Source organism: Balaenoptera ricei, chromosome 15 (assembly GCF_028023285.1).
Source record: "Balaenoptera ricei isolate mBalRic1 chromosome 15, mBalRic1.hap2, whole genome shotgun sequence".
NCBI classification, from domain to species: Eukaryota; Metazoa; Chordata; class Mammalia; order Artiodactyla; family Balaenopteridae; genus Balaenoptera; species Balaenoptera ricei.
The window spans coordinates 4,852,139-4,877,401 of record NC_082653.1 but is presented as its reverse complement, the minus strand read 5'-3'; the positions used below and the strand labels follow the sequence as shown (position 1 = coordinate 4,877,401).

The window sequence follows — 25,263 nt, the reverse complement described above, 5'->3', positions numbered from 1 at the left end:
GCAACTGGGAGGACCACTGTCCAGATTTATTCCAATTGCAGGCATCCCTGCTGAAGCAAACAAGCTGTTCAAAAGAGACTTACGATCCAATAAGCATGCACCTTCATAAAACAATCCCTGCTGAAGATAAATATGCAATAAAAAATTTCCAACTATACATGGTTACAAACCATCAAGAGGAAGGGTTAACAGACACAACAAATGAGAATTTGCACCCCAAGATTAGAGATATTAGAAAAAATCTGAAGTACACTGTCAAATAATTATGCATAGAATGAATAGGATTTTTAAAGTAGATATCATAATGAAAAAAGAGGAGAGTGCAGGGTGGGAGGAACAGGCATATTTGAAAAAGAACCAAGCAGAAATGAAAAACAGAGACAATTTAATTAAAAATTCAGTAGCTGGCTTAAATAGCAGTTTCGACACAGCTCAAGAGAGAGTTAGTGAGCTGGAAGATTGATCTGACAAATCACCCAGAACACTGCACAGAGAACTAAAGAGTTGGAAAATACGGGACAGCAATTGAGGCACATGAAGAATGGAATGCTAAGGTCTAAGATAAGTCCAGTAGGAATTCCAGGAGGGATTAGTGAAAATAGGAAGATGCAATATTCAAAGAGATAATGGCTAACAATTTTCCAGAATATAAAAGATGAATACTTAATTTGAAGAAGTACAAATCCTGAACTGAATGATTAATAACAAATCCATACTTAGAAGCACTGTAGAACACCAATGGCAAAGAAAAGCATCTAAAGAAAATGGAGAAAAATCAAAGATTAAACCCCAGACCTCTCACTTAAAAGATGTCAGAGGCATAATGTATGAGTTGAAATAGCTGGTTGTGAAATCCAGCTCTGCCTCTTAGAAGGTACCTACTCCAGGTAAATATCTCACCTCTCTGATTCTCAGTTTCTCACTCTAGTAAAATGGATGCCTACCTCAGGTGACTGTTGTAGGGTAGGTTAAATGACAGTAGATGGACAGATAGATATAGCTATACAGCATGCAACACACATAAGCGCTTTAGAAACATCAGCTGCTGCTGTTCTATGGCTAAGCCACTGAGCTCATTATGTCACTGGTATTGTTTATGCTTCTACCCACCACCCCCCCCCCCCAGAGTTCAGGGCAACCACAGCAACTAGAAAGTGTATTGCTGGGGTCGGGGGGGGGATACGAGGGGAAGCCCTCGTATTAAACTCAGCCCAAACTCTGGTTGACCCCTAAACCATGCCCCTGTGTGGTAAACTCCAGCATAGCTGAGGCTAGGAGAACTGAAATGAGATTTGGGGTGCTATCCACTACAGGAAAGACAGTGGGAACAGCTGGACCTCAATTTAAATGCCTACTGAAATAAAACAAAACAGAACAAAGAAATCCACACTCTTTGGAGGCATATAGAAGAATTCAGAGATTTTTACAGCACATGATATTCACTATATCCAGGTTACACTCCAAAATTACTCAGTAAACAGAAAACTTGAACTAGCTAAAAGAGAAAACATCAAAGCATATTGAAAGCATCCAAATTCTGGAATTACAGACAAGGATTTTAAAACAACTATTATAAAATGCTTATGGATATAAAAGAAAACATGCCTATAATGAGTGAAAAGATAAGAAATCTCAGCAAAGAAATGTTAACTATAAAAAGACACGAAATAAAAATTCTAAAATTGAAACAATATCTGAAATTTAAAAATCCACTGAGCAGACTTAACAGAATGGAGATGACAAAACAATGGCCAAAAATTCCCCAAACTCAGTGAAAGAAACAAATATTTAAAATCAAGGGTCTCAGCAAACCTCAAGAAGATAAATACAGTTGGCCCTTGAACCACACCGGGGTTAATCCAAGTATAACTTATAGTCCGTCCTCCAAATGCATGGTTCCTATGCATCCACAGATTCAACCAACCACAGACCATGTAGCACTGAAGTATTTCTTACTGAAAAAAGACCTGTATATAAGTGGGCCTGCACAGTTCAAGTTCAAGTTCTTCAAGAGTCAAGGGTACACAGAAAACCACACTTAGACACATCACAGTCAAACTGCTGATTACCAAAGAGAATCTTGAAAGCAGCAAAGAAAAACAAAAATTACGTACAAGGAGTAATGATTTGAATGTCCCCTGACTCCTCACCAGAAATAGTGGAAGCAGAAGACCGTGGAAGCACACCTTTAAAAGACTGAAAGAAAAAACGTCAATCCAGAACTTGACATCCAGTGAAATATCTTTCAGGGAGAAAGATGAATGAAAGACACTGTCAGACTAAAAAGAAACCAAAAAAGCACACACACTAAGAATTTATTTTTTAACACACCCTTTTAAACATTGCCAGCAAATGTGGACTGCAAGAAATGCTCGATGAAGTCCTACAGGCTGAAGAGGAGTGGTACCACTTGGAAACTTTACCTTCAAAAGGAATCAAAAGCATTGGAAACAGTAAACATGTGGGTAGATGTTTTAAAAACTATTTTTCCTCCTCATTTCTTCAAAATACACACAATGATTTAAAGCAATACAAATCAAAACTTATAACTTCGTATTGGAGAATTTATAGCACGTAGATGTACTATGCAATAAGAACGGCAACATAAAGTAGGAGGGTAAGAAATGGAACTATACAGTTGTCAGTTTTCAACATCTTACGTACAGTGGTCCATTATTAACTCTAAGTAGACTGCTTCTGTCTCCACGGCTAGACTTGGAGGCCCTTATGCCCTGGGACCACGTCACATAATGCCTGGTACATAGCCTACACTTAATACATAGCAGTTTCTGTAGAAGTCAGTCTCCCAAGACTTTGACTACCTGGATTTAATTCATGAGAGTCTAACAGCCCCTGAGAAGCTGAGAAAATCGAGCTTCCACCAAAAGAAACATGAGGCGCAGCAACTAGCCTAAAGCCACCTGGAGCCGCACGCACAGCGAGTTATCAAGAAACCAAGACATTAATTCATTCGCCTCTGCTTGCAAAAATGAGAGGTCTTAGTTTCAGGACAGAACGCAGGTCAAAACTATCACATAACTGCTACGATAAAATGAATACATTTCAACATCCACTATAAAGCGCATGAGTTCATCAAAAGTATTCCACCATCCTAACGGTGAATATAGTAGAATTAAATTTTGGTAATTCATATTAAGTAGGTAAAGAGGGGCAGAGGGAAGAAAGACGTGTAAAATTCACTGGAAATAGTAAGAAATCTGAATTACAGGGATTTTCGTTTTGTTTTAAGAAGTGGAATTACAGTTTTAGTCCTGTACAGAACAAAGAACCAGATTATCGCACGGTTACCTCTCTGGGAGAGTTCTGCATTAATAGACCGCTGGCGGCCAATCAGAGCCAAAGAGGACTGGCCTCCTTTACATCCCTGGTCCGTCACATACTCTCCAACTGCAGCTCTGACCTCACCAGTGAGGCTGCAAATGCACAGCCGTCACCTGGCCTCACTACGGACAGCTCAGGACGGCACGTCCTCCAGTGTGGCACAGGGAAGGGATATTAAATATCACTAAACCACACAGTGGGAATGTTATTCTCTTCTCAATTCTCTGATTAATCAAGGAAAGTTTCGTTTCGACTAGTGTGTCTTCAACACTTCCCTAAAACTGGTTCATCTTCCTTTCGAATACAGAGAAGGGCTCGCACTCAGAATACTTAGCAGACAACTGTGTCTACCTAGAATTTTATCATGTTATTTTACTTCTGTCTTATGATATTTTGGTTAAGTTTCATGTTGAGCAATTCATACAAGTTCCCCAAAATGTGTTTAAATAAAAGAAATTGATACAAAGAAAAATACAGGTGATATATAGATACAGCAGAAATAGGAAAAGCGGTACACAAATGACAGACTTCTAAAAAATACTGGATTGGTATAATCCAAGGACAATATTCCCCACTAACAGCATCACATTCATATGTGAATAATAGTGTCTTTTACTCCAAATTCCAAATATAGGTAAACATCGTCCTTTGTGTGGATCAATATCCTGGCCCCTTTCAAAATCCCACTTGAATCCAAATTGATGAGATTATCAGTGAGACTATTACTATTTACTTGTAAATGATGTATTAAATTTTTTGAACTACTCCATAAAAGCACCAGAGTTTACTAAAATGTACATGCAAGGCAGATTTGGAGCCCCTTGCCACAAAGGGAATGAAAACAGCCAGCATTATCTTCAACATCAACTCTGACAGTAGTCTGAACAGATACCATGATTAATAACCTCTTCTCATGACATTTTAATGTTGTTTTTTTTTATTAAGTCTTCAAAGACAAACTAAATCAATCAACAGCTGATGAACCATATAATAACAGAGCAGGGTTTCTCAGCCTCAGCGTGATTGGTGTGATCATTCTCCGACGCGGGGCTGTTCTGTGCGTTACAGGACGTTCCGCAGCCTTCCTGGCCTCAACTCACTGGATGCCAGAAGCATCCTCTCCCCACTTTGTGAAAATCAAAAACGTCTCCAGACACTGCCACAGGTCCCCAGCTGAGAACCACTGTGAAAATAAAAGCCAGGTGCTACCTGAGCAGCCCCTGGTGAGTGGATGGTCCCATAAGGGAAGGGGCTTCATGTCAGCAGGAATGACCTGGCCCCCCTTGGCCTCTCTGACCTCATCTCCCACCCCCCTGCCCTCTCCTCCAGCCACGCAGCTCCTTGCTGTTTCCCCATGACCCCGGTCACGTCCCTGGCTGAGGGCCATCACACAGCCCAGCACTTCCCTCTGCCTAGAAGTCTGCTCCCCAAGATGTCCTCTTTGATAACTTCCTTCTTCTCAGTAAAAGCTTTGCTCACTCATCCTCTCAATGAGGTCCACCCTGACCACCTGATTTTCAAATCGCATGCCTCCCACCTACACCCCACCGTACCCTGATCTACTTTTCTGTTTTTCCAGTGAATGTATCACCTTCTGACACACAGAACGTTTTCTTCCCACATCTACTGTTTATCAGCTGGGTCCACCCCCCAATCCTCCACCATTGCACCCAGGGCAAAACTCTTTTACTGACTCCTTGATATGCCTGGCACACAGCAGGCAATCAGTAAAAGCTGCTGAATGAATGAATGAATAAATGGTAAAGATCTGTCAAGCTAGCTTGCTATGCCTGACAGTGGCAGTAACACATAAAATGACTCCTGCTCCCAGAAAGAATTTTCTAGAATTTACATTTCTAGCCACCGCTAAGAGGGCAAACAGGCAACTGTTCACGGAATGAGGAACAAAGGTCTATGGACACGGTGATATCAGGAGCAGTCGATTACCCTGAGGAGCCACAAGTCCAGGTCATCCACAAACATCAGGAATCTTAAGCATTCAAGCTAGAAATAAAATATGAAGTAGGGTATGAATAATGCCTTGTTCAAATTTTTTCATTATATTTTCTTACATTTGAAAAAAAAAAGTTACCTACTCCACTCAAGAAAGCTTAATATAATACAGAAAAGCAAAGCCTTCTTAAGAAAATAGTCTCTAATACCTTCAAGCCTTCTTGGCTCACTTGAAATATTTTAAAAACAATACTGATCACGATCGGCTTCATTTGCTGTCTCCGCGATGATGGACTTTTGGCAGCAGCTGCTTTCTAAGTTTCTGCCACGTATGAGCTTCACTGGCAAGTGTGCACAGGACATCACTGACCGTTTACCAAAAATGACTAATAATTTAAAGCTAACAAAGACCAGCACGGGAAAGGCTGAGAAGTGCCATTTGACTTGTAGGGGTAGGGGCCCCCTCCTGCCACACCTTGTGCTCAGCCCCCCATCCCCAGCTGCACACCCACGTGTCCACATGTTCCCCGAACCGTAGGGTCCACGAGCCTGTGGCTCTGGGGCATCTCAGGCAGCGGCTGTGGTTGCTGCCTCCCCTCCAGGGGGATGGTCCAAGTTAGAAAACCCAGCTAACCAGCTAAGAGATATAAAGCTCACCTCCATCCAACCAAAACCAGAGTGGTCCTGAAGCAGTAGCCTTAAGCTCACCCAACCGAAGATGAGGCTGGCTCTACTTCAGTGAGCTACTGATCAGTTTACAAAGTACAACAGAATTATTATCCTTTGACCCTGACGCTAGGCGACTAAGTAAAAAACAAGTGAACAGACAAAAACCTCTTTCCTCATTAACTGTGTTTCTGGAAGCCACAACCGTGGGGGGAAAAACGTCTTTCCCTTTCCCAGATCCTCCTCAACACTAACTGGTTACTCAAGGGTTACCTACCAAACATAATGCACACTGTCAGTACAGTCATCATCTAAAACAGGCTGGGGGGGCTTCCCTGGTGGCACAGTGGTTAAGAATCAGCCTGCCAATGCAGGGGACACGGTTTCGAGCCCTGGTCCGGGAAGATCCCACGTGCCGCGGAGCAACTAAGCCCGTGCGCCACAACCACTGAGCCTGCGCTCTAGAGCCCTTGAGCCACAACTACTGAGCCCGCGAGCCACAACTACTGAAGCCCGCGCGCCTAGAACCCGTGCTCCACAACAACAGAAGCCACCGCAATGAGAAGCCCGCGCCCCGCAACGAAGAGTGGCCCCCGCTCACCACAACTAGAGAAAAGCCCGCGTGCAGCAACGAAGACCCAACGCAGCCAAAAAAATACATAAAAAAATAAAAATAAAAAATAAATAAAACAGGCTGGGGCGCAAAATAAGTTGGATGAGGTTGCTCTGGCGAAAACACACAGGGGACCCTGAGCACGTGCCCGTGTGTCAGTGCTTTTCACAAGACACCAACCTGTCTTAAACCAGGCTAAGTATGAATTAACGCTTTAAGTATAATGTTAGGTGAATGTGCTTTACAGGTTCAAAGTACAATAGATACGATCTAATAAAAAGAGAGAAAGAAAAGAAATTTTACAGGTCATTCTGCATCACAAAAAGGATCAGAAGAGCTCGTACAAAAAACAGAAGGCGTGTTAACAGCAAACCCATCACAAACGTCCTCTCCCCACCCACCATGGTTAATTTGAGGTGACGACAGTAAACCATGATTCAACATTCGACAAGAGTACTGGCGGTTCAGAGATGACAAAGGCATGGTCCCCAGACTCCAAAAGCTCCCAAGGGAACAAAGATCTTCCCACACATAACAACCCACAATACCCCGGTGGCAAGAGCCATAGGGTACAGGTGTAAACAAGCCAGGGAGGAGACCAGCTCTGCTTGGAGGAGGAAGGAGGTGATGGGAGATGCTTCCCTAAAACAGCAGTGATATTTGAGTTGGGCCTTGAAGATCGAGTAGGAGTTTACCACACAGGAAGAGAGAGAGGATCTGGGAAAGGGAAAAAGAACATTCCAGATGAAGGGAAGAACACGGCAGAGGAAAGTACACTGGCTGTCTGCTGCCTTTGAGGGGTTCGGGAAGCCAGAGATTTCTCACGAAGCCACCAAGCCCTAGCTGAGCAGCCAGCCCAGAACTGGTCTGAAGTGGAAAGGTGAGAAAAAATAAACACAATAAAACATGTCCAATGAGATAACTTTATTGGCCCAGACATGAACAGAGGTAGAGACGGAGGCAGAATGTTAGAGCACGTCTATCCCGGCAAGCATTTTCATTAAGAATCCGTTCTCCAGGCATTCCCAATATTTACGATTCTCCATTCAACATGTCATCCTGTCACTATAACTCTGTGTGAGATACGCCACCCTGGGCCAGCCCAATTATCCATACGATCCAATATTCTGTCTCTAACACAGCACTAGGGGACGTTGGTTGGGAGAAAACATGACAGATGTGACCCACTGTCTGTGTCCCCTTCAAAATGTTAGAAGATTGGTTGATGGGGGCTGAGAAGGAGTCTAGCCTTATTTGCAAAATGTGTACTTAAAAAAAAAAGAGAGAGAGAGAGAGAAAACTGTATTAATGTAGAACTTATGTAATTGATAATTCTTAGCGCTTCTCATTAGCCACTCTTCGATGAACAATAACTAAGTCTCTGCAAGGCCTTATATGATTTGGGGGGAAACTAGAGTAAACCATCCATTAATGTATTATTTAAAGTGGCTTCATCCTTCTTGCTAACAGGCTTATAAATACTAATGCAGATTCTTAAATTGGGACTATTTCTAAAAGCTACACCAGACAAACCCAACCCACGTGAAAGATAAAGAACGTTCTTGCTTCTTCACTGACTTTGGGGGGGCGGGGGGCGGAAGGTGGATCTGACCCCTGCACACGGCAGGTCTTTGTTGACTTCACTAAACATCAATGGCAAGCTGTGCAGGCAAACCTTCTCCGTATAAACGCCACTCTCTAATGAGACCCACGATGATTTATTAGCTCCTGTATGAGCGGATGGGTCCAGTGCATAATGTTTTGTATAGCAAATCTTCGAGGGCTACTGATGGCTATTACTAGCACTACGCAGTGGGCTGGCTGAAAAGACCAACCCAGCTCACGAGCAGCCGTCCTTTCTATACCATGCATACATGGAAATTCCTCTTTGATTTGTGGCTTTAATCACAGCTTCCAAAAACCGTCATTATTTATGACTCTGACTTTTACACTGACGGTCAACGGGAAACACTGACTCGGGTTCCCTGATAGGCAAGCACTCTGCAGCTCCAAGCCACTCGTGGGCTCCACTGTGATATTATACATCTCAATTTTCCTGCCAACCCACCCAGCTGGGGACAGAGCTGGAGGAGGTGTGGGTGAGGGGGCCAGACTCTACTCAGTCTGATGGATGGAAGAGCACTACTGAAAAATGCAGCGACTTCTCCACTCAGACTTGAGGCAGATTCGAAAAGGAAAAAAAGGTTGCAAAACAAAACCCACAGCCCCTGGGGTGAGTGTATGTGTGTGTATTTTCCTACTGTTCAAAGTATTTGAGACAATCAAGCAATGCTGGCCAACATTACACCACTTTTCTAATGACCGCCTTGGCCAAACTGCCAAGAAGGTCGCCTTCCTCTTTCTGGAAAGAAGCAAACTCCTCCGCGGATGCACCGAGTTCCATGCCTGTCTTACACAGTCATCACCCCGCCATCACCCTCCCCTCCTGCCCCCTGCCATCTCCCCCTTTGCACGGACTCCTTCCCCCCATCCATGGTTATGCTCTCCCCTGTGCCTTGATCTTAAAAAGCAATTCTTATTTTTTTAACTGAAGTATGCCATTCGCACAGAAAAGTGCACAAAAAGTGTTCCACTTGACTAACTTTTTAACTGAACATGCCTGTGAAACCAGTCCTCAGCTCAAGAAAGACAATTTAACCGGCATCTCCAGAAGCCCCCCACACTCCCTCCCACTTACTGCCTTACCCAAAGGAGACCACTCTCCTGCCTTCTACATCAGATCAGCTAGATTGCTGTGCTTGTTTCCGTACTCTGTGTAAACAGAATCATCCAATCTATACCCTTTTGTGTCTGGCTTCTTTCACCAACCACTATGTTTGTGAAGTTCATCCATATTACTAAGTGACGCTGTAGATAATTCACTCTTATAACTGCATAGTTTTCCATCGTGTGAACATCACCACAATTTATAATCCATTTTACTCACGATGGACATTTGGGTGGGTTCTAGTTTTTGACTATTAAGAATAGTGCAACTATGACCCTGTCTTTTTGAAAATATGTGTTCACGTTTTGTGGGCAAGTAACCAGGAGTGGAACGGTTGGGCCATCCAAATCCTTTTTTTTTTTTTTGAAGGTTGCCGGAGTAGATATAAATAACACAAAGGTGTTCTGGGCTCTCTTATCCAAGAAGAAAAGCAACTGACTTCAACCCCTCCAACCCCTCCAGCTGCTTCTTCTCAAAAGGGTCTGTTTTCCTGGCTACACTGGGAGCTCCCAAGAACGATGACCATTCCCCAAAATGCCCAGTGGCCAGCTAGTGTCTGGAGTACAGTGGGTGCTCGATGCATGACCACTGAGCTACAGGCAACATATCCTCAACTTCCCGATGCCACTCATTCTGGCCTGGCTTCTGCCCACTGGCTGCACTGGAAAGGTTCTCACTGAGGTCACTCACCCACTGCCCTCCTTGGCCTGACCCAACTCAACCGGCACCTCCCATCTGTGCCATCTCTACGCGCACCTTCCCTCCAGGTGGGAGCAGCTCTGGGATGGAGCCCAGGGCTTCTTCATCCCTCTATCCCCAGTGCCTCCCACAGGCTGGTGCCTGGGAGGAGCTGGAGGAACATCTGTTACCTGGATGAATGCCTTTCCAAACAGGGTAAGCAACCACTTGCCCTCATCTCTTATTTTTTTTCCTCATCTGGGTTAAGGCTAAGTGGTGTTTTGAAGCTCAAAACCACTTTCTCTTTCATTAGCTAGGTTTTGTTGTAAAATTTCTGCTTAAAAAAATCTTCATTTGTGAGGTAGAAAGCCATATAAAACTCTCTTTTTAAACAGAGACAGTTTCAGGGAATCTGTGATGTTCATCTGTTTGTCTCATAGGAAGTGGAAAATACAGAACAACAAAAGTAAAATGCATTACGATTATCAGCCGGGAAGCACAGTTGACTCGGCCCACACCATGCTGACTCTCCTGTTCCTTGCTCACCCTCATCCTGTTGGGAGGAGATAGGTACATGCTTTTAATCCCCAACACACCAACAGGAAAAGGGAGACGTGAAGGCTGAACAACTTGTCAAGGGCTCCTCAACAAAGCAGGGACTGTGCCGGCCAAAGTCAGCTCTTCAAACTGAGCCCAGTGGGAAAGGCAGCCTTTCAGGTTGGCTCAGCTAAATCAACAGACTTCTGGGTGCGGACAGAATGAAATCAAGTTTCAGAGAAAGACAAATATATGATACCACTTATCTGTGGAATCTAAAAATATGATACAAATGAACTTATTTACAAAACAGATTCACAGACTCACAGGCATAAAAAACAAGCTTATGGTTACATCAAAGTGGAAAGGGGGGAGAGAGAAATTAGGAGCTTGGGATTAACATATACACACTACTAAATATAAAATAGATAACCAACCAACAAGGACCTACCGTAGAGCACAGGGAACTATACTCGATATCTTGTAATAACCTATAATGGAAAAGAATCTGAAAAAAGAACATATATATAATAAATATATAATAAAAGAATATAAATACATGTATATACAACTGAATCAGTTTGCTGTACACCTGAGCCTAACACGACATTGTAAATCAACTACACTTCAATTAAAAAAAGAAAAAAAATCCCCCCCCCCCCAAAAAAAGGAAGAAAAATGAAATCAAGTTTGATTTAGAACAGAGGGCCAAATCCAGCCCTGTGTTTGTAAATAAAGTTTTATTAGCAAACAGCCATGTTCATTCATTTATGTATATCTGTGAGTGCTACCAGGCTACAGTAGCAGACTTGAGTGGTTATAGCAGGCCTTCTGGCCAGCAAAGTCTAAAATGTTTACTATCTGATCCTTTACAGAAAAAAAAATTTGCCCATCTCTGACTTGGAGAATAGTCTGATGTCTGGATTTTGTTCTATTTCCCAACTATTAGTACATTCAAGTTCCTGTTCAAACTATTCCACTCGACAGGGAGGTCTTTACTTTAAAAAAAAAATTGACAATCTTTGATTTGAGTTTATATAATAGTTCAGAGAGAAGGTTCAATGGTTTGGTTTGGGGCTAAAATTAATCTATTTTCTCTGCTTGGCTGTGGTCCTCAAGCAGAACATTTTTACAAACCTGGACCAAAGTGGGCAGGTGAAATGGAATGCATTCTGCTCTGGAGGATGTCTTTTATTCAAGCTTGAACATACACCACTCCTTCTAGCATTAAGATTCAAAGAGTCTATCTGTATCCCTCTCACTTAGCTAATCCCATTTTCAACAAAGGTCCAGATATTATTTGTTGGCACCTACCTTTTCAACATCAAGTTGGAAGAAGTATACCTTCTTCCAACTTCTTTCATAGATACCTCAAAAACTAAACATTTGAAAAGAAATACACAGTCCCCCAAATACTAATAGATTCTCCAAGTCTGTCTTTTGAAGCTAAATGCATCTTACAGTAACATGGCAGCTGACTTCAGAATTGAAATCCAGCTTTAAACTCTTCATGTAGACGTTTGATCATATATGAAACTTTCATCTCATTTTTAAAAACTTTCTATTAAGGAAATTTTCAAACACATGCAAAAACAGAATAGTATAATAAACCCCACACCCCTAGCAACCAGTTTCAACAAGTATAAACATTCTGCCAATTTTTCCCACTCATCCTTCTTCCCAACTTTTTGATTATTTATTGTTTGTTGCAGCATTTTCAAAGCAGACCTCATACATTAAATCATTTCACCCATAAATGCTTATTTGTTTCTGTTAGATAAGGTCCTTCTCCTTTGAATAAAACTGTGACACCACTATCGCATCTGACAAAATTAATACTGATTCTTAATATAACCTAATACCCAGCCCAAGTTTAATTTTCCCCAACTGTCTCAATAATGTCTTTTTATAGCTGATTTGTTCAACTAAGGATCCAAATATGACCACATATTGTATTTTGTTGATAGGTCTCTTAGGTCTCTTTATATCTGCAACAGATTCCCCTCACTTTTTTTTCACCCACCACTGGCACACACTTAAATTCCAACTGGCCAAGCAAACCTTACCAGGAGTAATACCTCTTCAGCCTCCACCTGCTTTAAGCAACCCAGACGGTCACAGGACTTTAAGCCCCTGAGGCACAGACGCATCCAGCTCCACCTTCTACGTGCAATCCACCACTGGGACCACTGTGCCAGACCATCCCACATACTTTCTGCTCTCAAGAGAAGGAATTTAGATTGCTTCAGCAAGCTAATTCACTAAAATTAAATCTTTTCTGTGCTGCAATGACCCGAAGACTCTGAATGATTTTAAAAGACAAGGCAGCCTTTCATTATGGCTTCTTTTTGAAGTTAGCCAATTTAATCAAGATATCACAAAGTAAATCGGACAAGACTCCTCATCCATTATCACTACCAGTAACGACATTAATTGATCTCCTAGATTATGGAGGACACTGGGTGATAAAAAAGGATGACCTATGTTCCTGCCCAAAGTGACTTAGAGCCTAAATGGAGCGGTTATCCCATCGTTTAGACAAAAAATGCCCAAGAAGGACAACAGACGGAGAACCACTCCAACCAACATCCATGCTCCTACCATTAGCTTAAGAATATTTGTGAGGTCAATCTGTGTGACGGAATAAAAAAAGCAAGACTCAGAGGAACAGAGTTGGATTGCTAGTTCTATCATTTATGACCTGTGCCATACTGGATAAGTTAGTTAACCTCTCTGATTCTCAGTTTCATCATTTGTAAAACAGGAATAATCCCACCTACTTCACAGAGTAGCAGCCCTTAACACTGAATCAGAAAATCGTATACGAGTGCCTAGCAATAATGATGATGGCTAAAATAATAACAGTAATAAAATCATTGAATATAATACTCTATGCCAGGCACTGGGCTAAAATGTTTTATGTGTATCGTTTCATCTAATCCTCATATCAGTCCTATGAAGCATCTCCAATTCTTACGTCATTTTCCAGATGAAGAATGTGAACAGAGTGACTGATCTGCTCACACTGACTCAGCTAAAGGCAGGAAGTGGGTTACAGGACCTCAGGGTTCTTGCTATCAATCACAGCATGATAATGCCTCCCAAATACCACCCCAGTAAAGTGCAAAGGTGGGACCCAGGGCTGCATAAATTACTGGGGGGTGGGGACAGGCCCTCCTATCATGGCTATTAATCAAACCAATTATATTGTAATTTCATAGGAACAGCACCCTGAAGCCCCCACCCCTGCTCAAAAAAAGAAGCCCCAGGAGGCTCCCAGAGTTGCCCTACCCATGGCATGGGTGTGTTCAGAGCCATAATGCTGGTGTTCTTCCTTACTGGGACGAGTCTTCAGCAGTCTGCTAAAGAGTATTCATGGCATTCTTTATTACAAGTCTCAAACACCCAATATTTGTACAAACAGGGCCAAAGTAAAATCAGAATTATTTTTTCCTATATAATCTCTTCCTTTTTGTACATATATACGAAAAAGACAAAAGGAAGCCAGCTGCCACAAAAGAGGTCCAAATGCCTGCCGTCACCACGCTGTGAGAAGCCCAAGCTAACCAAGTGGAAGAAGCTCCTGGAAGAGAACTGAGGCCTTGACCTGCAGTCCCAGCAGATTTCCTGGCCAAGAGCCATGTGAGGAAAGCCATTTTGGACCTTCTTACCTTCCCAGAGTTCAAAGAGAACACACGAAGCTTCTGTATCACCCAATGCACAGAATTGTTAGAAATAACAAAATGCTGTTGATTTAAGCCACTGAGTTTTGGGGTGGTTTGTTAGATAACTGAAATAGCCAGAAATCAGCTCTTCCAGCCAGGCCAAATATCGAATCTATGAATGAGAGGTGCCTTAACAGCAGCTTACTGTTGTTTATCAGGAGAAAGGCTACATTCCTTCCATTCGAAGATGCCCGCTGGCCGAAACATTCAGCTCTGTAAACCTGGGGCCAACACTGTACTTTGCCCCACAGTGTTAAATAATTATGAATAATGATCACAACAATAATAACGGCAGATAATATTTACCCAGCGTGTCCTATGTACAAGGCTTCACGCTAAGCCTTTTATTATTTAACCTGCGCGGAAGCCTTTTGAGGTGGACTTCTATTATGCCCATTCTACAGATAAGGCAATGAGGCTCCAAGTGGTACAGTGACTTGGCCAGGATCACACAGCCAGTAAAGAGTGGCTCAGGACTTCACCCTCTGGCCATCGGACTTCAGGACCCATGCTCCTAAACATTGGCCCCTTCAAGTGTCATTCTACTTTAATAAAGTTGCCTCCTTCTAAAAGAAATAATGTGTATAAAGGGTTTAAACTGTGCCTGACCTATGGTGTTTTCTGTAAACACCAGTTCTTGTTAGTAGGAAACTTGTAGATAGGGAAGGGAAGAGCACAGTAAGCCCCCATTAATGTTGGCTATTGTGATGGTTTGTACAGGCCTCCATCAGCAGGCAGCCCGGCGTTTGGTAATTATCTGTTTACAAGTCGGCTCTCTCCCTGTACTGGGAGCTCCCTGAGAGTCGTCACCGTTTCGGGTTCGAGTTTGTAGGTCCCGGGCTCCGCGCATGGCCGGCCCAGAACCCGCAGGTGCTCAAGAACTGTTTTTTGAATGGAAAGGAAATGCTTCAGTCACCATAAATGCGAACTTGCATTTCCAGGAACACCTTCCCCAGCCATCAGTCCTTAACGTGATTCTAAAGGAAAGGGCAGGAAGGGACAGGTGAAGGATACCCACCCAATGGGCTCCCAGGGATGAGACAGAGCTGGGCTTGTGGCCCAGACACTGGAGAAGTCTGTGCGAGTCTGTGGCCGGCCACACGGGGAGCCGGACCTCCCAAACTCCCCAGCACTCTGAAAAGTCCCAGGGAAAAAAGTGGAGACCCTGGGTGGAAGCCCCCGACCCCCAAGGTGGCCACGCCTCCTCCCGCCCGGAATCACTAGGAGGAGGGACTACCCCCCCCCGCCCCTCCCGGGACGCCGAAGGAGGAGGAGGAGGAGGAGGAGGAGGAGGAGGAGGAGGAGGAAGAGAAAGAAAGTGACTGGAAGTCAGAAGTTTCCCAGCAACAAAAATCCTCCCCATCCTCGGCCGCCCCGCCCAGTGAGGAGGGACCGCCACAAGTGAACAAGGCAGTTGGGGGTCCCGCTATTTTGGGCCCAACACGGAGAGCCCAGCCCGTAGGTCCGAACCCGGCCTTTCGTGCACCCCGAATTCTATGAGAGGTTCCCAGGGAGGGGCGGGACGCCCCAACTGTTACTTACAATCGTCTAAGTCATCCTGCAAGTCCACAAAGTACAGGGGGATCCCTGAAAACCAAGAGACACATAAGGAGTTACAAGGGGGCTGCGGCAGGCGGGCTCAGGGGCGGGCGGGGGGGGTCCCCGGGCCTCGAGGGGTGGTCCCGGCTTGGGGGGAGGGGGGGCGCCCCGGGAGTCCAGCCCCACTCACCCGCCATCTTGGAATGGGCCTGGAGGCGGGGCCGGCGCGCGAGGGGCGGGGCCAGAGGGAGAGGGGCGGGGGTATCTGGCTTCGGGCCCCGCCCCTCGCCGGCGGCCCCGCCTCGAGCCTCGCGGCGCCAGCTGGCCCCGCCCTCGCGGCGAAGGTGGCTGCCGAGGTGGGCGGGGAGGTCAGGTGACCCGGCCGGCGTCCCAAGATGGCGGCAGCGGTGGCGCTTGGGAACCCGCGGCACCGTCCCGGCTACTGAGGCGGGCCCCGCACGGCTAGTGACGGACGGGCCAGGCCGAGGACCGGCGAACGGGCGGCCGCCGCCTCTACGCGCCCCGCGGCCGGGGCTAGGCCGTGCCGCGGCGGCGCTGGGGGATGCTCGTGCTGGGCCGGGCCTCTCCCTCCTCAACTTAGGGCGGCGGCGGGCCCGCGCCCCTGGCTCCCAGGCCATGGCGCTGAGGGAGCTCAAAGTGTGTCTGCTGGGGGTGAGTGGCGGCGGGCCGGCTGGGAGGGCCGCGGGAGGCCGGGCGGGCCGGGGACCCGGGCGTTCCCACATCCCCTCTGCCCCTTCTTCCAGTCTCCGTGCGGGACGCCCCCTACCTGCCCCGGGACCCTCCCTCCAGCCCCCCTCGCCCCCCCCGCCCGGGCCGTCCCGCCCCGCCCCGCCCCGCCCACCTGGCCGCACCGTCCTGAAGGTTTTGCTGGCGGGAGGGACCTTCCCTCTCGTCCCTCCCTGGAGCCCAGGGTCTCTTCCCGCCCCCCAAAGGGTGAAGAGCCCTCCCTGCCTCTCCATTGCATCTGGGTTAAGAGCAGCTCTTAAATAGCTTCCCCAGGTACTCGTTAGGAGTTGGCCAAGTCTTGCAGAGTACAGCCAGTAACAGGTCTTTAGGTTTTACGAGCAGCAGTAGTCTCCTTTGCCGTCTGCCTGGTGTTTTTGAGCTTGTGGGATACCTCTGACACTTCTCACAGAGTTACTTTCCTTGGGGCGGGCGGGGGGACATTCAAATCAGGAAGCCCCAAAGACTAGTTTGAAGCTTCAGCTTCCTGACTTGTCAAGGCAACTTTGCTATTTCAGAGGATACTTTCTGAAATTGGTGTTCTCTTGCCTCTGAGTTGCTCCTTTAAAGACTGAAAAAGGTTTCAATAACTAGTCTTCCCCCTTCCTAGATAGGGTGGGGCTGGGATTTATCAGGGGTTACTCAGAAGTAGTTCAAGAGTTCATAGTTCACTTAGACTTATTATAAAGCAAGTGAGTTTGTCACTTTGCACAGTAAGCAGAAACTTTGGATATTTCAAAAGATCCTGTCTCTTAAAAACTTGGAACCCCTCTCCTACAATACATTTTGAAATCTCCTAGTTACTCCGCTGAATTTTTATGAAAACCTTTTAGTGTTTCTTAACTTCTAAAATTTACCTATCCGGAATGATTTTTCCAAAATCCTGAACTTAGGGCACAAGGTAGTTTTTGGTGTACGCAAGCAGGTAAAACTTTTTCTTCTTCACCTCTCTCATTCTCTTTCAGGATACAGGTGTAGGTAAATCAAGTATTGTGTGGCGGTTCGTGGAAGACAGTTTTGATCCGAATATCAACCCAACAATAGGGTAAGAGATCAAGTTTATTGAAATGTGCATCTAAAGGTGTATTGAAAAGTCCATTCAAATAAAGGCTGTGTTACAGGGGTTAGGCATCCCCATTTTAAACTCTAGTGAATTTGGAGACAGTGGTTCCCATCATCTCTAGAAGAACTTGAAATGGTGGAGTGAGGAATGATGTGTTTTAGGAAAATTGTCTTTTGATTTGTGAGGAATGAAAACTTCAAAATGAAAGTATGAATTAAAGTTTTACTTGTTAGGATATATATACATAGAGCCTTCGATCTATGAATAGTAAGAGCAATTACACCTTGAAATAAGGCAAAAGAAAAAGGTCCTAATACTTATTTTTTCCCCGGCATGTCACCTAAAAGATATTTTAGGTGGCTTTAGTTCTTCGTAAAAAATAGTTTGGGGTCCATACCCTTCTCACACATTCCAGCACTGCTACTACACGTTCCAGTAGCAGTAAAGAATTAACACAGTAATGTCAAAATGGAAGCTTTTTTCCGGGTATCTGGGTCTTAGAATAGGTGAAATTGACTGGCTGTCGGTTTTCGACTCTGTGAGAAAACTTTTCAGGCTTTTTAAATATCATAATATTAATACTTTCTCTGTGAGAAGTTGTGTTTCGTGGGTTTTAATACTTTGTTAGGCTTGTAAGACTAGATAGCTGCTATGCAAAGCCCCAGTCGAGTGGTTTCTAACATTTAAAGAAAAATTCTGTTCTGCCTAATCGGGAAATATTTTACAGCATACACACACACACTTGAAGGCATCAAGATGAAACAGCCCCTAATTCTCTGAAATTAAAATGCCTTTCAGTGTCCTTCAGGAAAGAACTGGGTATGTCTGCATGTTTGAAGTGGGAACTCATCCTCCTCTGGGCCTGCCTGTCACTGCCCACGTGGGAAAGTGAAGGGGCAGGAGGTGATAGCAGGTGGTGCTGGTGACTCAGTGAGTGACACACCTCACACGAGGCAGCACTAAAAACCCAAACGCCAGCTCGGTTAGAAGCGCTGTCTCACCAGAGAAGAGGGGAGGTGGAGGGTCTCCCTCAGGCCTGTGGCCCGGTCCTGGGTGGCCAGCCCTCCCCGTCCCACAGGCGCGGGGGTTCTTCACCTCCCCGAGCCCCGCTCTCTTCACCAGGCGGTCCAGGCGCACGTCTCACAGGGAAGAGGATCCGAGGCTTCCCCCTCGTCCCTTCCACCGTCCTTGTCTCTCTGTCCTCAGCAGGTGTCGTCCTCCTTCAGGACCAACCCCACGCACACCTGCGCTCCGGAGCCCTGCCTTCCGCAGGTCTCCCCTTCCTTCCCCAGCCCTGCCTTCTTGTCGGAGCCTGCAGACACGCTCCCCGAAGACAGGGCCGTCCCCCAAGCCTGCCGGGCAAACTGGGGGCTCCGGAAGGAGGACTTCCTGCTTCCTCATCTGCTGCTTCTCAGCCCCTGCTGTCTCCATCCCACCCCACCGTCCCACTGAAACCACCCTCCCTCAGTACCTGTTTCCATCTCATTGCCAAAGCAACGGCTTTTTTCTTTCTTTCTTCATTCACTGAGTGCCTGCTGTATGCTAGACTGGGGGCTGGTGATTTAGGCCAGGGCTCAGCAAACCGTGGCCGTTTGGCCCACCTCTTGATTTTATAGATACAGTGATACCGTGACACATCACACCGTTCATTTATATGTTGTCTGCACCGCTTTCGGGCTACGATGGCACAGTTGAATAGTTGTGACTAAGACCCTGTGGCCCGCAAAGCTGAAAGTATTTACTGTTTGGACCTTTTCAGAAAAAGTCTGCCAGCGCCTCCTGCCCTCGTGAACCTCTCCTAGGAGGAGAGAGACATATTCTGTGACTAAAGTACAGGAAGTGATTTCTTTGACCATGTTCTGTGCTCCGAAGGAGGAATGTGGAGCGCCTGTGAGAGCCTGTAGCAGGGCCTCGCCCAGGCCCCAGGGCATGACTGGCTCCTGAGGGGAACAGTGAGGGGGTGAGGCACTTGGAAGCCCTGACATTTCAATATGGAGAGATGAGTGGACTGTATTCAAAAAACAGTTTTTGAAGAGTGGAAGGTAACTATCGGCGGTGTCGAGGGCAGTGAGTAGCACGGGGGACGGCAGGAGCTGTGAGGGTGGGGGACAGGGCACGTTGGATGGGTGGCCCGGAGGCTGGGCGGGCAGCAGGGCCAGGCCCCGGACGTTCTTCCTCTCCCTGGGTCCGTGACATCCCCCTCATTCCTCTCCCCGCCCCTGCTCCACACTGCGTCCTCCTCCGTGCCGTGCCTTTCCCAAACACTAAGGGGCTCTGTGTATCTGTGACGGAGCTCATAAACTCCCCATCAGAGGCCCGGCCCTCTGCTCCTCTTTCCGTGGACCTTGTGGAAGAGAAAAGGACCAACGTGTCCTCAGGTACCCAAGCCAGCAACCTGGGCATCCTTCTCAGATCCCCCTCCTGATGTCCCCTCCCCTCCCTGAAGCCAGCATGAGTCACTAGCTCCTGTCCAGGGCTCCTCCTGAATATCCTTCCATACCTGTTCTGTGTTGACTTCTAGACCTTCATCTTCCCTCGTGGTGGTTCCGACATGGACTCTGCCGCCTGCCAGCTAGTTAACCCTGAATCCGTTTCCCCATCAGCAAAATAATAGTAATACTGGCACCAATTCCATATTGTTAGGGGAATTCCATGAGATACTGTATTTAAAATGTTTAGCTAAATGCCGGGGACACTGGGGCTCAATACATGATAGCATTGTTGTTTTTAAAAATATTTACATCTTTTAAAATTATTTTTATCAAAGTAATGTGCATGTGGTTTTTTTCTGTGACAATAAGGCTTATAAGTTAAGTATAACAGTCCCCTGGTCCACTCTGACTCACTCCCTAGAGGCAACTACTGTTGTGATGTTGTTTAGCTGTTTTTTTCTGATCTTTCCTCCAGATTTTTTCATAACATGCATATACTGCTAATTCTTGATCCCTTCTCTCTTCTCCCGCACCCCATCGCCCAATTTTAGGCATTATCTACTGATTGTTTTCTTGAGAGATGGGAATTTAGTCATCCTACTTCTCCACCTCCCTCTGCTCATCTGCCCTCCCTCCATCTTTCCAGCAAAGCACTACCACTGAGCGTCAGTGTAGCGTTTAGAATGCAGGCTCTCAAGCCCGGCTAGCTGCCTTCGCATTCCAGGTCTAACACGTAGTCGCTGTGTGTCCTTGAGCAAATTATTTAACCTCTTTGTGACTAAATTTGCACATTTGGGAGAATAAGTTGCATCTCATTATAGAGTTGTGAAAATTGAGTTAAGCACATAAAAATTAGTTAGAATGGTACTTGGCATATGGTAAGCATTTGTTGTTTCTTAGCAACTGTTATTTTTTAATAAGCCTCTAACACTATAGGTTTTTTTAGACTTTATTTAAATGGAATTAGACCAGTAGGTATTGTTTTGTATCTGCTTATTTTATTCAAACCTCGTGAGATTCATCTATGTCATTTCATGTAATAATAGTTTATTCTTTTTCACCTCTGTATAGTAAGTATCTCACTGGATAAATATACCACGGTTTATTCTACTGTTGGATATTGTGGTTGTTTCTAGTCTGAGGCTATTACAAATAATTCTGCTATGAACATTTTCGTACGTGTCTTTTGTGCCCATATGTATGGAATTTCTTTGGCAATTGGCAGTGGAATTCCTGGGTCAGAAGGAATATGTATCTTAACTCTAGTAGCTACCTTGTAAAGTATTGCGCCAATTTACGTTCCTACCAGCAGTGTTTGGGAGTTCCGGTTGCTCCATATCAGCTACAACATTTGGTATTATCAGTCTCAAATTTTAGCTGAGTTGGAGGGTGGGTGGTAGTACCTCATTCTGGTTTTAATTTCTGTTTCCCATATGACTAAAGCTATTGAACACATTTTCATATGTTTATTGGTCATTTGGATATGTTGCCTGTTTGAGAATCTTGTTCATTTTTCTATTGGGTCATCAGTCATATCCTTATTGATTTGTAGGTGTTGTGTACGTATTCCGGATACTAGTCATTCGTTGGTTCTGAGTATTGCAGATATTTTCTCGCACTCTGTGACTAAGGTTTTCACTCTCTGAAAGGATCTTTTAATGAAGCATTGTTGCCTTTAATATATCCATTTGATCAATCTTTCTCTTTATGGTTAGTGCTTCTTATGTCCTTTAAATAAACTTTGATTTACCAAGGTCATGAAAATACTCTCCTGTTATCCTATAGAAATTTGGTTTCACTTTTCAGATTTAGATTTAAATTTTACCTGGAATTAATTTCTGGATGAGATGTAAAATAAACGTTAAGTTGTGGGGTGTTTTGGCTTTTTTTTTTTTTTTTAATTCCAACAGGGTTATCCAGTAATCCTCATCCCCTTTTTGTTTTTTTAGACCGTCCATAATTCAGTGTTCTATGCTGAGCCGTGATTGTCATAAATTGAGCATCTGTATTTATAGTGCGCTTTTTATGGATTTTTTATTATATCCCATTGATCTGTGTTTTTAATTGACTTTACTGAAGTATAGTTTACATGCAATAAAATGCACCCATTTTTAGTGAACATGTTGATGAATTCTGACAGATTTATACACCTGTGAGATCACCACTGCAGTAAAGATGTAGAACACTTCCATCACTCCAGACTGTTCCCTTTTGCCCCATCCTGTACTCATCCCCACCCCTACCACTGGCTCCAGGCAACCACTGATAAGCTTTCTGTCACTATAGATTATATGGAATTTTAAAATTTCAATTGTTTGTTACTAATATATAGACATAAAATTGATTTTTACATATGGACCTTGTGTTGTGTGACTTGGCTAAATTCAGTTAGTTCAGGCACCTTTTTAATAGATTCCTTGGGATTTTCTTAGGTGCACAATCATGCCATCTGTAATAGGCAATTTATTTCTTTCTTTCCAATCTGTATGCCTCTTATTTCTCTTACCTGCCTTAGCACATGAGCTAGGACCTCCAGTACTGTGAGAAGTGGTAAGAGCAGAAATCCTTTCCTTATTCCTAATCTTGGTGGGGGAAGCATTCGGTCTTTTCCATTAAGTTAGACGTCTAGGCTCTAGGTTTTTTTTATAGGTGCCCACTATCAGGTTGAGAATGTTATCGTCTATCCCTAAATCAGTGAGTTTTTTTTTATCAAGAATTGTGTTGAATTTTGCCAGGTGGTTTTTTTCATCTTTTGAACTGTTCTTATGCTTTTTCTTTTTCAGTCTTAAAATAGTGAATTACAACAATTGATACTAAAATATTAAGCCAACATTGCATTCCTCGGATACATTTCACTTGGTTAATATGAATTTTTTCATACATTACTGAATCTGATTTACTAAAATTTTGCTAAGCATTTTTGCCTCTATGTTCATGATGGATATTGATCTGTAGTTTTCTGTAATATGTTTCTCTCGTTTTGGTATCACGGCCTCGTAAAATAAGTTGGGAAGTGTTTTTTCCTCTTCTACTTTTTTGGAAGAGTTCATGTAGAATTGGTATTTCTTCTTTAAAAGTTTGATATAATTCATAAATTATATCCATTTGATCAACGGATGAAGCCATCTGAGCAAGGAGTTTTCTTTGTCAGAAAAATTTAGCTACCAATTCAGCTTCTTTAATAGATATGGGCCTATTCATTTCTTCCTGAGTAAGCTTTGGTAGTTTGTGTCTTCTTTCAAAGAATTTGTCCGTTGTATCTGTTTTTGAATTTATTGGCATGAAGTTGTTCATAATATTCCTCTGTTATCTTTTTAATATCATTAGGGTCTGTCCAGCTATAAGCTTAGCAATTTTAATGGTCTTCTCAAAGAATCAGTTTATTTCATTAATATTTCACTCTCTTCCTTGTCATTGATTTTTGCTTTTATCTTCATTTTTTCCTTCCTTTGCTGATTTTGGCCTAACTTCTTCTTTTTTAGTTTTTTAAGGTGGAAGTTTATAATATTGATTTTTTAAGGTGTTTTTTTATATATGCAATTTCCCTGTGAGTACTGGTTTGAGTGAATCCCACAGATTTTGATACGTTGTGTTTTCATTTTCATTTAGTTCAAAGTATTTCTTTCCCTTGTGACTTGTTTGACCTGTTAGTTGTTGGAAGTATGTTTTCTAACTTACAATTATTTGGGAATTTTTCCAGATATTTTCAGTTAGTACTGATTTGTAGTTTAAATCCGTTGCAGTCGGAGAACATACTCATTATTATTTCAAACCTTTCACATTTGACATTTGTTTTATGGCCTAGAATGTGGCCTTCAGGAATGTTCCATGTGCACCAGAAAAGAATGTATTCTGCTGCTGCTGTGTGATGTGTTCTGTAAACGCTAAATAATCAGCTTGGCCAATAGCACTGTTCCTCCTCTTCGCATCCTTGCTGATTTTTTTGTCCCTTATTTGAAGTGAAAGGAGTGTTTGAAATCCAACCCTAATTGAAGATTTGTCTAGTTCTGTGTTTAGTTTGATCAGTTTTTGTTGATGTTTTGAAGATCTTATTACTGAGTGTACCTACAGGTAGCACTGTTATTTTTCTTGATCACTTGACCTCTTCACTATCATGAAATGTCCCTCTTTTTCCCTGGTAACAGTCCTGATTCTGAATTCTACTCGGTCTCATGTGAATACAGGCTCTTCAGCTCTCTGTTGGTTAGTGTTTGCATATCTTTTCCCATCCATTTACATTTAACCTATTTATATCTGTATATTTAAAGTGAGTTTCTTGCAGACAGCATTATGGGTCCTGCCTTTTATTTGGAGTGTTTACACTTGTGCTGTCTAATACAGTAGCTGCATGTGGCTATCTGAACTTAAGTTAAAATTTAAAATTCAGTTCCTCAGTCACACTAGCTACCTTTCAAGTTCTCATTGTAGAAGGCTCTGTTGTGTAGTACTGGTTTAGACCATTTTTATTTTTTGTAACTATCAGTATGGTTTAGCTTAAATCTACCATCTTGCTGTATTTTTCTACTGCCCATATTAATGGTTCCATTTTATCTTCACTAGTGGCTTGTTAGCTGTACCTCTTCTATTATTTTAGTGGTTGTGCTAGGATTTACAATATACTTCTTTAATTTGTCAGCCTATCTTCAAATAATATACGGTTTCACGTATATAGTATAAGAACCTCCTTACAAGAGTATACTTTCATTTCCCCTCGCTCATCTTTTGTGTTATTATTGTCATATATTTTACTCCTGCATCTTATAAAGTCCACAATACACTTATTTTTTGCCTTAGTCAGTGATCTCTTACAGAGACTATTAGTCTTTTTTCTGGGTCCTTGTGCCAGTGTCACAGTTTCTTAAATCCAGTATCTTTGTAATAAGTCTTAATGTCCAGTAGTATGAGTAGTTCTATTTTATTCTTCAGTAATTTCTTGGCTGTTCTTGGCCTGTTACATTTCCATGTAAACGTTAGTGTTATCCATTTTCACACACACCAACACACTAATCTCCACTGTGTTTTTGATTGACATTCCATTGAATTTATAGATTGGTTTGGAGAGAAATGACATCTTTATGATACTGCATCTTCAGTATATGCACATAGATTATTCTTCCATTTGTTAGGCTTCTTTATTTTTTCTGAGCATTTTTTTCTGCTTTTCTGTATAGTGGACTTGCACATCTTTCGTTAGATTTAATCCAGGGGGTTTGATGTTTCAGTGCAGTTTTCTGCTGTCAATG

General features: G+C 43.7%; 2 protein-coding genes across 3 annotated transcripts in view; one reads left to right on the top strand and one right to left on the bottom strand.

The window, feature by feature from the left end:
• The window catches only part of LOC132349442 (serine/threonine-protein phosphatase 4 regulatory subunit 1-like), a 65,420-nt gene extending 49,416 nt beyond the window's left edge, over window positions 1-16,004 (bottom strand). Inside the window, 2 exon segments of the mRNA XM_059897823.1 lie at window positions 15,785-15,829; window positions 15,972-16,004. Coding sequence (XP_059753806.1) covers window positions 15,785-15,829; window positions 15,972-15,978 — 52 coding nt within the window. The 5' untranslated portion in view covers window positions 15,979-16,004.
• A 168-nt stretch (window positions 16,005-16,172) lies between these two features.
• Window positions 16,173-25,263, top strand: part of RAB22A (RAB22A, member RAS oncogene family) — a 52,665-nt gene continuing 43,574 nt past the window's right edge. For both annotated transcript variants that reach the window (XM_059896163.1, XM_059896162.1), the window contains exons 1-2: window positions 16,173-16,453; window positions 17,491-17,570. In XM_059896163.1, coding sequence (XP_059752146.1) covers window positions 16,418-16,453; window positions 17,491-17,570 — 116 coding nt within the window. In that variant the 5' untranslated portion in view covers window positions 16,173-16,417. The remainder of the gene's footprint in view (window positions 16,454-17,490; window positions 17,571-25,263) is intronic.